This window comes from Gouania willdenowi, chromosome 3, assembly GCF_900634775.1.
Source record: "Gouania willdenowi chromosome 3, fGouWil2.1, whole genome shotgun sequence".
Taxonomy (NCBI): Eukaryota; Metazoa; Chordata; class Actinopteri; order Blenniiformes; family Gobiesocidae; genus Gouania; species Gouania willdenowi.
In genome coordinates this window covers 13,556,142-13,568,884 of record NC_041046.1, presented here as the reverse complement: position 1 = coordinate 13,568,884, position 12,743 = coordinate 13,556,142, and the positions used below count along the sequence as shown (strand labels likewise).

The window sequence follows — 12,743 nt, the reverse complement described above, 5'->3', positions numbered from 1 at the left end:
GGAAAACTAATGATCCAAGTTTTCACAGTTAGATTTACTTTTTCCTGCGGGACAAATTGGATGCTCCAAAGGGCCAGAAGTTAGACACTTGTTGACGTAGACACACATTAACGTGTTTTAATGACAGTTGGACATAGTGTCTGACTGTGAGGACTGCATATTGTTATTGGTCCAGTTGTTTGTTTTTTCCTCTAAGCAGATGCTGTGGATTAGTGGGCAGTGCAGCAGTGCTACTGACCTCTGATTACATGGATAAACAGTGGGTGGATGAGGTTTTCCCACTGAACATATTCTGCACTTTACTGCCATCTAGTGAGGTGTTTGCTTTAGTAATCCATCCATTTATCCCTTCATGTTGGCCTATATGATGATTTTAATAATGACAGTAGAAGAATTTAAGTAGGAATATTTCACTGTTACAAAACTCAATCGTCCTCACGGTCATGAACAAATACAGCAAAGACAGCACTGGACAGTTACTGTGTTTGTACTCAGAGTACAAACATTCAGAGTAGTTGAGCTTGACTGTGTGGGAGTGAGCAGCTGCCTCTGCCTCTGCCTGACTGCAGTCCACACAGCCCCCAGTAGTAGTAGCAGCACTAGCAGACGCCTAATGTAATGCAACTCATGCAAAGTTCTTCTTGAGGAAGTTGATGAGTCCGTTGGTGGATGAGTCGTGGGAGTGGACTTCTGTAGTGTCTTTGAGCTCAGGCTCGATTTTCTTTGCCAGCTGTTTGCCCAGCTCCACTCTGGAGAAGTCACAGGTAGAAGATAGAATGATGAATAATAACAACAGCTAGTATGCATTGTACCAGGGCTGGGCTGTATGACCAAAAATGTATATCACGGTATTTTTCAAAAATCAAACAGTTTCACGGTATATGACAGTATATTTTTTTCATGCATAATCAGGTGTTCACAGCATTTTCTACTGTCATGATGAGTGAATATTGTAGCATAATACCACACTAGTAGTAATACAAGTTTGCAACAGCAGCCCGATGGCTCTTTGCCGCACTAGCTTAGCTTCAGCATTAACTTGATTTCTAGCTTTAAATGCTGCATACTCAGTGGTGTGGTGGTTTCTTAAGGTAGCATTTTGTTTGCAGCTCCACCAGGAATTATTTCCACTTTATAGGAATTACAAATTGCGATCCTTTGCTCTCTTTTTTTGGATATTACTGCCGACATGCTAAGCTAATCGTGCCTACGTGTCCGTGCATGTTGTTTTCCTGTAGCAGAGGCATGCGCACGCAGGCACATGCTCACATGCAGCTTCAGAGCTTTCAATTCAATTGTGTCTTTCTTATCCATTTGCACGTATGATAAACAAGAATCAACAAATGTTTGACCATAGAGACAAGCTTTGATGTAAATTTTATGTGTTTTAAACAGGTGACGGGACCTAGATAAGCAAACTGCTTATCTCGTCTCCTTTTTCGACATGTACAAAACAAAAAAAGAGAAATAACAAAACTTCTGTGAATGCAACCATGTCGGAAATAAACTGAATAAATAAAATAAATAAATAAATTTACCTTCCTATGCCTGAAACGCGGCGCTGCGCAGCGTAACATTCTGAAAGTTGTGTAATCAAATTCACCGGTACGGCGGTATATCAAAAATTCATATCATAACAAAAATATATACCGGTATTTGGTATGAATCGGTATAATGCCCAGCCCTACATTGTACTGATTTTAAATCACACAGAATAGTCAGATTGCAATTGTAATTTGAGACCAGCTTCAAGACAACATGGTTTAAAAATCTACATGATTGGTCCCCATTAGGTGATTATAGAAGAAAATAAGAATATTGTAACATCACTCATAGAGGAGCACATGTATACGAGCAATAAGACTCACCCCCATTGGTCAAAACTGTTGATCTCCCACATTACTCCCTGGACAAAAATCTTGTGCTCATACATTGCTGCAAAGGAAAATAAATGTGTTACTGCAACAAAGCTGAAATGTGTGCTAGTGTTCAGTTTATTGTACATTGTTTTGAGTTGCATAAAGCAGCTTAGAAAACAATTGTGTGGTTTGCCTGGTAGAAACATCCAGTGTGTTACTATGCAACAGAACCAAATGTCCTGAGAGAACCTCAACAGGATGTTACAGCACTGACTGCTTCAAAGGTTACCCTGTGACCATTACTGCCACTACATCAGCACATACTGATACTGTACACCATGTAGCTTACTACACATGATTAGTGGAATTATTATATCATTAATAATGTTAGCTTTTACCAGGGTTGGGGGTCAATTACATTTTCAGTTACAATTACAAGTACGGTGACCAGCATTTTATCTAATTACAATTAAATTACAATGATTTTTTATCCTCAGAAAGTCAGTTACACATACGTTCTCAATTACTAAAGTTCAATTACAATTAATCACAATTACTGAGCCTGAAATAAATAACCTAGTAAAAGTTATGATAACAGGTCCTAAATCAGCTGTAAAATACACTAAAAACAAATATCTATCATCTAATTTCTTTCCTATCTATTGGTTACCTTGTTAAGCTTCCTGATTAATGAAAATATAGGTTTTAATATTTTTGGTGTGGGTGTCTGAGCCTTTTTTTGTGTCAGTATATCTATATCGATTTAAAAAAAAATTTAAATGGTCAAATGTGGAAAAGCTTGATATGAAACACGTTTTAATAATTGCTAACTACATATGTGTACAACTGTACATATAGAACTGTAACATGGTTCCCTAGTTTTGTACTAAATTATAATTGACAATTTCTATAGAATTTTCATGGCAATTACAAAGTAAATTATCTAAACTCAATTACAATTTAATTATGATTACGACAGCAACAGAATTTTTACATTACAATTACAAGTATGCCATGCCATAATTGTAATTAATTATCAGTTACACGATTAAAATTATAATTGACCCCAACCCTGGCTGTTTCTACTAAAGGTTTATTACATTTAATTTGACCATATGCTAAATCTTTATATGATTGCTCCAATGTTTCATTTATAAACAATATATGTTTGTTCTCACCTATCAGAGCTCCCAGAGTGTACGGTGTCAGTTTCTTGAAGATGATGGAGTTTGTTGGTCTATTTCCCTGGAATACCTGTTAGATGATATTAATAACAACTCAACAAACATATTTGTACTGTTCTGATTAATCTGCTGTGGTTAAATCGTGCACAGTTCGTGTGAAAATGAAGCTTGCGCATACTGTAAATAGACTCATTGGGTGTTTTATCACCAACCCATTAATCTTAAAGCACTTTAGGTCACACATTAGAGAGTTTGGCCATAGCTAACCATTAGTGCTACTTCCAGTGATTGTATTTGGTGTTATGCAGTATTTATTATTTCATCCCTCCTTCAGAGGGGATTGAATCTAAATTTCCATGAGTATAGTATATAAAGTATGTATGCATATACAGTGTTTGTAAGCAATTGAAAGGCAAATTTGGTCTCAGTTAAGATATATAGTATTTTAAATGAGTTTCATCTCTCGAAGACATACATGTGAAAGACCATATGAAGGTTTTAGATGTTCCTCAAACCGTTTTAAAATCCAGGGGAGATAGAGCTTTCTGACCGTGTGGACTGTGAAACTGTAAAACACACTTATTCAATTTGTCCTATGGCAGCACATAATGACTTTCATTAAATTAAATTAAATTAAATTAAACTGGGCTTTAAGCCTTTATTCGTCATGTATATATGTTGGTACGCATATATGTTGAAATTTGTCCTCTGCAATTTAACGGATCCCCTGGGGGGCAGTCGGCCTTCTCTGCTTGTTATGTTTTATCCATTGCTGCCTATTGTCTGTTGTGTTTTGACTACTTTCTACTGTTTTTACCTCTAATCTAATTTATTGTTTCTCCTATTTTTATTGTGAAGCTCTTTGGTAAGCCTTGGCTGTTCATATGTGCTATAGAAATAAAGTTGACATTGACATTGACGTATAATGAGAAACAATCAAAATGTACAAATATGTTGTCGATGTCTATGACTTACTTTGTGTGGAAGAATTTTGTCCAGAGCCTCCCCACTCAGGCCGCTGGCCTCCAGCTCCTTTCTGGCCTCTTCAGTAGTCTTACCTTTCATCAGAGCTTCTGTCTGAGCCAAGAAGTTAGCTAACAAGATCTGCAACAACATCACACACACAGAAACACTGTTGGATGTTGGATAAGGGACATCAGATAACTGACGGCCCAGGGGCCACATTCATTTCTATTCAGTTCGACTTTATTTATATAGTGCCAAATATAACAATAAGTCATCTCATAGCACTCATCACAAAATATGGTCATGATGAAAAAACTCAACATTTCCACATTAGGCATATATATATATAGTAGGGATGTAACGATTCACTCAACTCCCGATACGATTCGATTCACGATACTGAGTTCACGATACGATTCTCTCACGATTTTTTCATTTACAAAATGGGACTGTAGACAATTTTTTTTTTGGGAAAAAAAACTAGAAAATACTGTATTATTTTCCTTATATTTTTCATTGTCAAAAGAATTCCTTGATAAACTATTCAAAACAATGCAATTTAACTAAAAATAAATCTTGAATTAAATAAATAAAAGAATAATACAAATGAAAATGAAGCCTATTAATTTAAATTCTGGTTCTATAATAAACAATGCAAAACTGCATAATAGTTCTTTTTCTTTTAAAAGTGCAACTGAAAATGTATTTTGTGCCTTAACAATTGGACTTTAAAAAAAAAAAACCGTCATTGCACTGATTTACGTCATATTTGTTTGGACCAGCAGAGGACGTTGGTAACACAGTGGTCGGTTGGCATGCAGATATCTTGCAGTGAAGAAGATAAGCTATGCTAGCAGACAGAGCTAATAGAAAAACGTGACTTTTACAGATATTCAAGTAATATTACAGATATTCTTTCGGTGCTAAAGGGGTAATGAATCATTTATTAACATATTTAAGAGTAGAAGGTGGACAGAAAGAAAGTATTAGCAGACTCCGCCCGCCGCCAACACTTCCGGATGCTGGTTAAAAAAAGTACTGCGATTCAATTGTCAGAAAATCGATATCAACCGTGATACCTATGAATCGATTTTTAACTGCCTTACGATTAATCGTTACATCTCTAATATATATATATATATATATATATATATTTATTTATACAATATTAATCCATGGGTTGATAAACGGACAGCATTCTGATCAGTTTCACTTTATTACAGCACAGTTTCTATTCAGGTAGTCCTCCTCAATTTATCACACACACTGGGATGAGAGCGCATTGTCTCACTGTAGTATGTTCCTGCTGATGCTGACAGTGTCACTATAGCGTATGTATGAATAAATGAAAGAATGAATGAGTTCACAAGTTTTACAAAAAATGTCATCAGTAAATGAAAGGATTGCATTTATCCATTAATAATCTTTGTTTCCTAAACACAGCTGTCAGATCTGCACCAACCAGGATCTTCTAACAATGGGCAGCTCATTTTACAAGATAACTGATTGGTCAGGAAGCGGGACATTTGTACGCACTTAGATCTTATCCACTTCATAACCTGGTCCTGACCAGGCTAGGTGTTCAGCCTAAGTTACCATGGAGATTTAGCCCGGTAAGACATTAACCAGCGTCATTGTACAGGACACGCGGAATAAATCCCAGAAGTTAGCGCGATAAGAGGAAATCAAGCTTTGTAGTACAGGTCCAAAATAACTACAAAACGCAACAAAAACACACAAAACAAACAAAAAAAAAAAATACACAAAAAATTACTCTATACACAAAACTGCAACAAAAACATACAAAATGGCTTCAAAAACACAAGAAACAACAACAAAAATAAGCAGTAAATATAAAAACATAAAATTACTCTTATTGATCATCATTCTAAATGCTGACATTAATGCTAAAAATGTGGTCCTCACATCTGGCAATCACATTTTGGTGGCCACTACTGTGTTAAAGGTCCATCCCTCATAAACATCCATCAGGGAAAATTGCAGTAACTGTTCCATTATAATATGTTGCCTTAAGTGAAAGCATTTGAGTTTGCAGAGTTGTTCGTGCTTACTTTATACTCCAGGTTTTTTGTGCATTTGTTCATATTTCACCTCACTGATATTGTCAGAGCCACACTAGTGATCCAAACAGCAAATTCAAGTTTGTATGTCAAAATTTTAGCCATAACGGTGAATCTACAAAAGCCAGAACAGTGTCAAAAGGAAAAACTACATGTGGAAGGTTAAGAGAAATTGTATTAACATATTTGTCAAGTAATATAATTTGTTAATGTTAAAAATCTCTCCTCAACGCACGCCAGAGTTAATCATGGAGGTCCACAAGGTTCAGTTCTGGGACCAATACTCTTTACATTATATATGCTTCCACTAGGTTACATTATCAGAGAACATAATATAAATTTCCATTGCTATGCAGATGATACACAGCTTTATCTCTCAATGAAATCAGATGAAACTCATCAGTTATTTAAACTCCAGGCCTGTCTTAAAGACATCACATCCTGGATGAGTCACAACTTTCTCCTTCTTAACCAGGATAAAACCGAAGTGATTTTATTTGGTCCAAAACACCTTAGAGATAAATTATCAGAGCAAATATTGTCTCTGGATGGCATTACTATGTCACCCAGCACCACAGTAAAAAATGTAGGCGTTATTTTTGATTCTGACTTATTCTTTAATTCTTGTAGTAAACAAATCACAAGGACAGTCTTCTTCCACCTCCGTAATATCTCTAAAATCAGGAATATTTTGGCCCAGAGTGATGCTGAAAAATTAATCCATGCATTTGCTACATCTAGACCAGATTATTGTAACTCCCTACTGTCAGGATGTCCTAGTAACTCACTAAAAAGTCTCCAGTTAATTCAGAATGCTGCAGCTAAAATACTAACAGGAGAGAGCATATTTCTCCAGTATTGGCTTCTCTTCAATGGCTTCCTGTAAAATCTAGAATAGAGATTAAAATCCTCCTGCTAGCATACAAAGCTTTACATGATCAAGCTCCTGTGTATCTTAAAGACCTGTTAATGCCCTATCGTCTGGGCAGAACACTCCGCTCTCAGTCTGCTGGTCTCCTGGAAGTTCCTAAAGTATCTAGAAGTAGAAAAGGAGGCAGAGCGCTTAGCTACAAGGCTCCTCGCCTTTGGAACCAGCTCCCAGTCTTAATATGGGAGCCTGCTACTCTCTCCGCCTTTAAAAGTAAACTCAAAACCTACTTATTTGCTCAAGCATATATCGTATAATAGCGTTAACCAAACTCAAAAAAGGCTCTAAACCTAAAAATAGGAATTAAGAACTAAGATTATATAGTAGAACACCAACATTATATTCAAACACGATCCACCATCTACACATAGCTGCAATGAGATGTTTGTTCAGGGACACAGTTGTGCCAGGTTGTAGACAACCCCCCACTCATCATACTGCTCACACTGCTTCACACCATTACACTGATATCTACCCCACATATATACATATATATATATATATATATATATTATTTATTATTTATTTATTTATTTTTTTTCCTGCAGTCTGTGCCTTTTCCTTGCCCTCCGCTCTTTTCTGTTTCAGGTGTTTTGATGCTGGAGATAGCGGTTCCTGATCGATGGCTCACAGCACAACTAGTCTGGGACATTTGGATGGACTGATCAATGGTTCATGGCTCAACTAGTCTTGGACATGCGGATGAACTATCCTTCTATCCTATTCTGTTTGCCCATCTGCTCACTAACCCCAAACAGTGTAAGCGGATGGCTGCATGCCACCTCTGAACCTGGTTCCACTGGAGATTTCTTCCCATAATAAGAGGGAGTATTTTCTTCCCACCGTCGCTAAATGCTTGTTCATGTGGATCTTGTTGGGTTCTTTCTTTTTTACTATGGACTTAATGTTTTGTTCAGCGCTTTGAGATGACTTTGTTGTATTTTGCGCTATATAAATAAAGTTGAGTTGAATTGAATTGAATTGTTTGTCCATCACCAAGCAATCATTTAATAAATCACATTTTTTTTAAAACACGCGTAACAGACAGGTTTTTAAAAAACGGATATCGGTATTTATTAATGCATAAACATAAGAGTTTCAGGTAATTACTAGTGCAAAATATATCCAAAGACAGGTTGATTGCAGATAACCTGAAGGTATCTACTGTATAGACTTTTTTGGAAGTTTATTAATTGTAATTTTGTCAGTTTTCCCAAAGGAAAATAGATGCACAATTAAATATTTCACAAAATAACACTGAATTGTTTTATAATTGCAATAACTGGTGGGAAAAAAATTGTTGCACCTATTTTTAAAACTCCACTGCATCAGATATAAACCTACATTTAAAAATGGACCAAAATAAAATCCTCTCTACAGCCAGAGGGGGGGAAAACAAAAAACAAAAGCACGAGCAAACCTTAATTGTGTGTGTACATAGATTTGCACTTTTGGGTTTTATTACATGAAGCTCCTTAAGGTGTTAACAAACAGCACCTGTTCTGAATGCCCAGCAGTAGATAGATACTGATGGACTGATGCTCTTTTAGTACCTTGTGGTGTAGGCTGTCTCTGATTGGATGCTGAGTCTGTGCTGGGATCAGGAAATCAGCGGGGACCATTCGTGTTCCTGAAGTGAACACAAAGATATCGACCTGCTAGGAACTCCTTTGGGTTTCTGTAATTAATCAGTATGAAGAGCCACACTGGTGTCATACCTTGATGGATGAGCTGGTAGAAAGCATGCTGTCCGTTTGTTCCTGGCTCTCCCCACACAATGGGCCCAGTGTGGTAGTTCACACGTGCTCCCTGGTTGGTGATGTACTTTCCATTGGATTCCATATCACCCTGATGAATAATAATGACTTACTTACATTCAAATACTAATGCAATAAAAGACAGATGTAAATGTAGTAAATAAGACTGAGTTGCACAAAGTCACTTTCAGAGATTTGTGGGTCCTGTAGTGTCAGACAGACCTGCTGGAAATAGGCAGTGAAGCGATGCATGTACTGGTCATAGGGCAGCATGGCATGAGTCTCAGCATGAAAGAAGTTGATGTACCAGATTCCGAGCAGAGCCAGAAGGACTGGAGCGTTCTTCTCCAGAGGAGCCGTACGGAAGTGGTTATCCTGCAGCAGAGACACTGAATATTATTTACTGCTCTTTACTTTCTCTCTTACAAGGCTTGAGAAGCTGCTGCTCCTACCATCCAGTGAGCCCCTGATAGAAGCTTCTCAAAGTTGTCAAAGCCTAAAAATCAGATGATGTGCAAAGTTAATGGAGTTTTGCAGATTACATAAGTACAATTTCCATGTATACAAGCTGCATTAAATGAGCATTTAGTGAGGCGATGTTAACAGAAACTGAATCTGTACCAAGAGGTTAAAATCTGCAGCTTTTAGTGAAACAACAGACCATTTTTTTAATTCTTCCAAACTAGTTGTAGATTTCCCCCCCAGTGAAAATCACAATTTCCCAAAGAATTCCCGTCACATCAACTGTTAGCAGTGCAATAGACAACTGAAACAGCTGTTATGGTATTATTACTACAAAGTACAAGAGAAAAGCTAGTGTCACATCCCTATCAATAATACAACTATTAACACACATATTGAAGTATTATGTGGGAGCTAATGATGCTCTGATCAGATCATTACCATCAATCTCAGTTCAGTAATGAGGGACCAACCCAACATAACTGAGTCAAATTTCATAAAAGTCGGTCATTTATGAACTGAGATATGATTTTTGCCAATGATGAGGGATAGAGATTCTTGGATTTTTCAAATTGATCCAGAATCAGTATTTTGACCTGGATCCCCTCCAAACTTTGATGATTGTGCAATTCTATTTGAAAAATCACGCAAGTGCTTAAAAACTCATATCAATTCTAATTTATAAAATTATATACTGTATATACAGTATATTACAATTTTTTTGTTTGAATCTTTGATGTACTTTCCCAGTGTACGTACCAATATGCAAAGCAATGGACATGCCAATGGCAGACCACAAGGAGAAACGACCTCCAACCCACTGGAAAACAGAAACAAGTTATGTTATTCGAAAACCTGATTTGTGTAAAACTTACAGACTCTCACAACAAGTCAGGTTTAACAGAGAGAAACGTTGTGTAACCTGTTTTTCTGTAACATAAAGGCCACATTATAACGGCTGTATATTAGATACCAACAATGTAATTGAAGGCAGCTCTCTGACCTTTAGTAGCTCTCAGCCTTTACAGTGACCTCTGCAAGAGAGAAGGTCACAACCAATAATAACTTGGGCAGTGGAGAGTCACTTGTGATTTCCCAGCAGCTGCATGTCCACCCTGACTGTCCCAACTACTTCACAAGTCAAAAGGCTATTTTATTTATAGCAGCTGCTGTCGCCTCAGTCGAACATCCATAATCACAGTCTGAAGGTTTGAAAGTTGGCCTTTCAATGTGTGTGTGTGTGTGTGTGTGTGTGTGTGTGTGTGTGTGTGTGTGTGTGTGTGTGTGTGTGTGTGTGTGTGTGTGTGTGTGTGTGTGTGTGTGTGTGTGTGTGTGTGCGTGTTAAAGAGCACTCACATCCCAGAACTCAAACATGTTCTCTGTGTCGATGCCGAAATCTTTCACTTTGGGCTGAGGAGGAAAACAGCTCGGTTACATTCCTCAGATAATTGGATGCAAGCGGATGCCTTCAGTCTCTGAGGGTTTGTCGTGACTTACTGCGTTTGTTGAAAGAGCAACAAAGTGTTTGGCGACGGCAGCTTTCTGTTGAAACAAGAAGACTTTCAGACTCTTCACTAATCAAACAGTGACTCCTCTAAACCATGCATACTTACATCTTTGGCATGTTCAAGGAACCAGTCTTTGGCTGACTCAGCATTGGTAATGGTCTCCTGGGTGGTGAATGTCTGTAAACGTGTGATCACATATCAACATGTAAACTAATGAACTGGTTTCCTTCTAAACAAGCAGTTGAAGAGTCATGTCAATTGCACACCAGAGGCTACTGAAAGTGAATGAATGCATGACTGACATAACACGAGTTCACTGGGTCTACTCTGCACACACTCATCTTAGCCATGATTTATTGGGAGGCTTTTTCCTCTGACTACCTTAGATGCAATGATGAAGAGAGTGGTTTCAGCGTTGAGCTGTGCCAGGGTCTTGGCAATATGAGTTCCATCAATGTTGGACACAAACCACACACGAGGTCCCCCCTTGGAGTATGGCTTGAGGGCCTCAGTGACCATCAGGGGGCCCTACAAAGGATAACATTATAAACCTTGTCAGAAGAAGGAATATTCATTAGTCTTGTAAACACAAAATCATTCGTTACTACACTTACAAGGTCTGATCCTCCGATTCCAATATTAACAACATCTGTGATGGCCTTCCCTGTATAGCCTTTCCACTCACCGCTGCGAACTCGCTACAACATGAACATGACCATGATTGGTTATACAAAACTGCTGATTTATCACTTGACACATGTTTGTTCTGATTTTTGCTGGTTTTTCTTACGTGACAGAACCCCTTCATCTTGTCCAAAACCTTGTTGACATCTGGCATTACATCTTTGCCATCAACCATGATGGGGGTGTTGGAGCGGTTTCTCAGAGCCACATGGAGCACAGCGCGGCCCTTGAGACACACAGACACGTGAACACTTAGAATTATCACTTTCTGTTGGAATATTGCATCTTTGTCATTGCTGATGTGTCCTGGGGCAAGCTATTGCATAGGCAAGATTGTGTACAGATTGCTAGCTTGGCATGTTTTGAACAAGTAAATATAATTTTGATTAAGAATCACTGAGCTGCAAGTACCTCGGTGAAGTTGATTTTATTTCCTGAGAACATGTTTTCTCTGGCAGCTTCAATGCCTCTGGACTTGCCCTGAAGAAAACAATTATCTGTGTCACCATGGCATCAGAAAAATAATATGCACGAAAGTGTCAAAGTCAGCATGTAAAGGCTGAATCAAAGGAACAGACTGTAGCAAGTTAAGTTTACTACATGCAAACTAAGAAGCACTTCAGGAGTCACAGATCGGCTTACCAAATCAACCAACATCTTCATGACTTCCTCAGTGATGAGGTTCTTTGAGAAATCCAGAAGGATGTCTCCATCTGTACTATTTAGTGTGAGGCTGTTAAGGCACATATACGATACAACAGTGATTTCCACGACATTTTTAGATTATAAAGAATACATGCATTGAGTATCAACTCAAAGAGTTCCTGTGATTTGGTATCTGGTTATGTGTTTGCTTGATTACCTGAGCTTGTTGAATCTTTCCTTGTCAGCCTCAAACAAGTGCCTCACATTGAGGTTCAGGGCATGGGCGGTGTACCAGTCCTGCAGCTTGTGGAAGTTGGGGTCGTGAGTAAGTCCCATGTTGTCTTGAGTATGGAGTTGGAGGGTACTGCCGTGATCTGCTGTGCTCAACTGTCCCTGCTGAGTGGGAGCAGGCAGGTCAGAGGGGAAGCTTTTTGAAGGGTGCCCAGGCTGTGCTGCTAAAACGCTCCTCCTACAAGAGACACACAATATGTCAGGCTTGTGCATGTCACACTGTGCAGAGAGGTCACAGTGCCTGTTGCAGTGGCAGAGCTACCAGTGAAACAGCAAAACAGTTGGGAATCAAGTAGGCTACTCAAAATCACATGAAAATATTACATGGCAGGGACTTTGTGTAGTGCTGGAAAAACTTGTGAACACAATTTATTCAAT

General features: G+C 38.2%; 1 protein-coding gene across 1 annotated transcript; it reads right to left on the bottom strand.

Annotated features, from left to right (window-relative positions):
- Positions 1 to 352: 352 nt before the first annotated feature.
- gpib (glucose-6-phosphate isomerase b) lies at positions 353 to 12,498 on the bottom strand. Its single transcript, XM_028472906.1, has 18 exons — positions 12,292 to 12,498; positions 12,072 to 12,162; positions 11,841 to 11,909; positions 11,536 to 11,655; positions 11,360 to 11,443; positions 11,127 to 11,273; positions 10,851 to 10,922; positions 10,735 to 10,779; positions 10,594 to 10,647; positions 9,997 to 10,057; positions 9,228 to 9,271; positions 8,998 to 9,150; positions 8,737 to 8,866; positions 8,572 to 8,648; positions 4,019 to 4,147; positions 3,038 to 3,113; positions 1,869 to 1,935; positions 353 to 749 (listed from the first exon to the last, which is right to left on the bottom strand). Exons 1-18 carry the CDS (start codon positions 12,408 to 12,410, stop codon positions 626 to 628), a joined length of 1,662 nt encoding a protein of 553 aa, XP_028328707.1. The 5' UTR covers positions 12,411 to 12,498; the 3' UTR covers positions 353 to 625.
- Positions 12,499 to 12,743: the final 245 nt, after the last annotated feature.

Coding starts and splice junctions, on each gene's coding strand:
- gpib (XM_028472906.1), bottom strand. CDS start 12,410: ATGGGACTTACTCACGACCCCAACTTCCACAAGCTGCAGGACTGGTAC. Junction 8,867..8,997: donor TCACTGCCTATTTCCAGCAG/GTCTGTCTGACA, acceptor ATTATTCATCAG/GGTGATATGGAATCCAATGG. Junction 3,114..4,018: donor ACAAAATTCTTCCACACAAA/GTAAGTCATAGA, acceptor ATCATCTAACAG/GTATTCCAGGGAAATAGACC.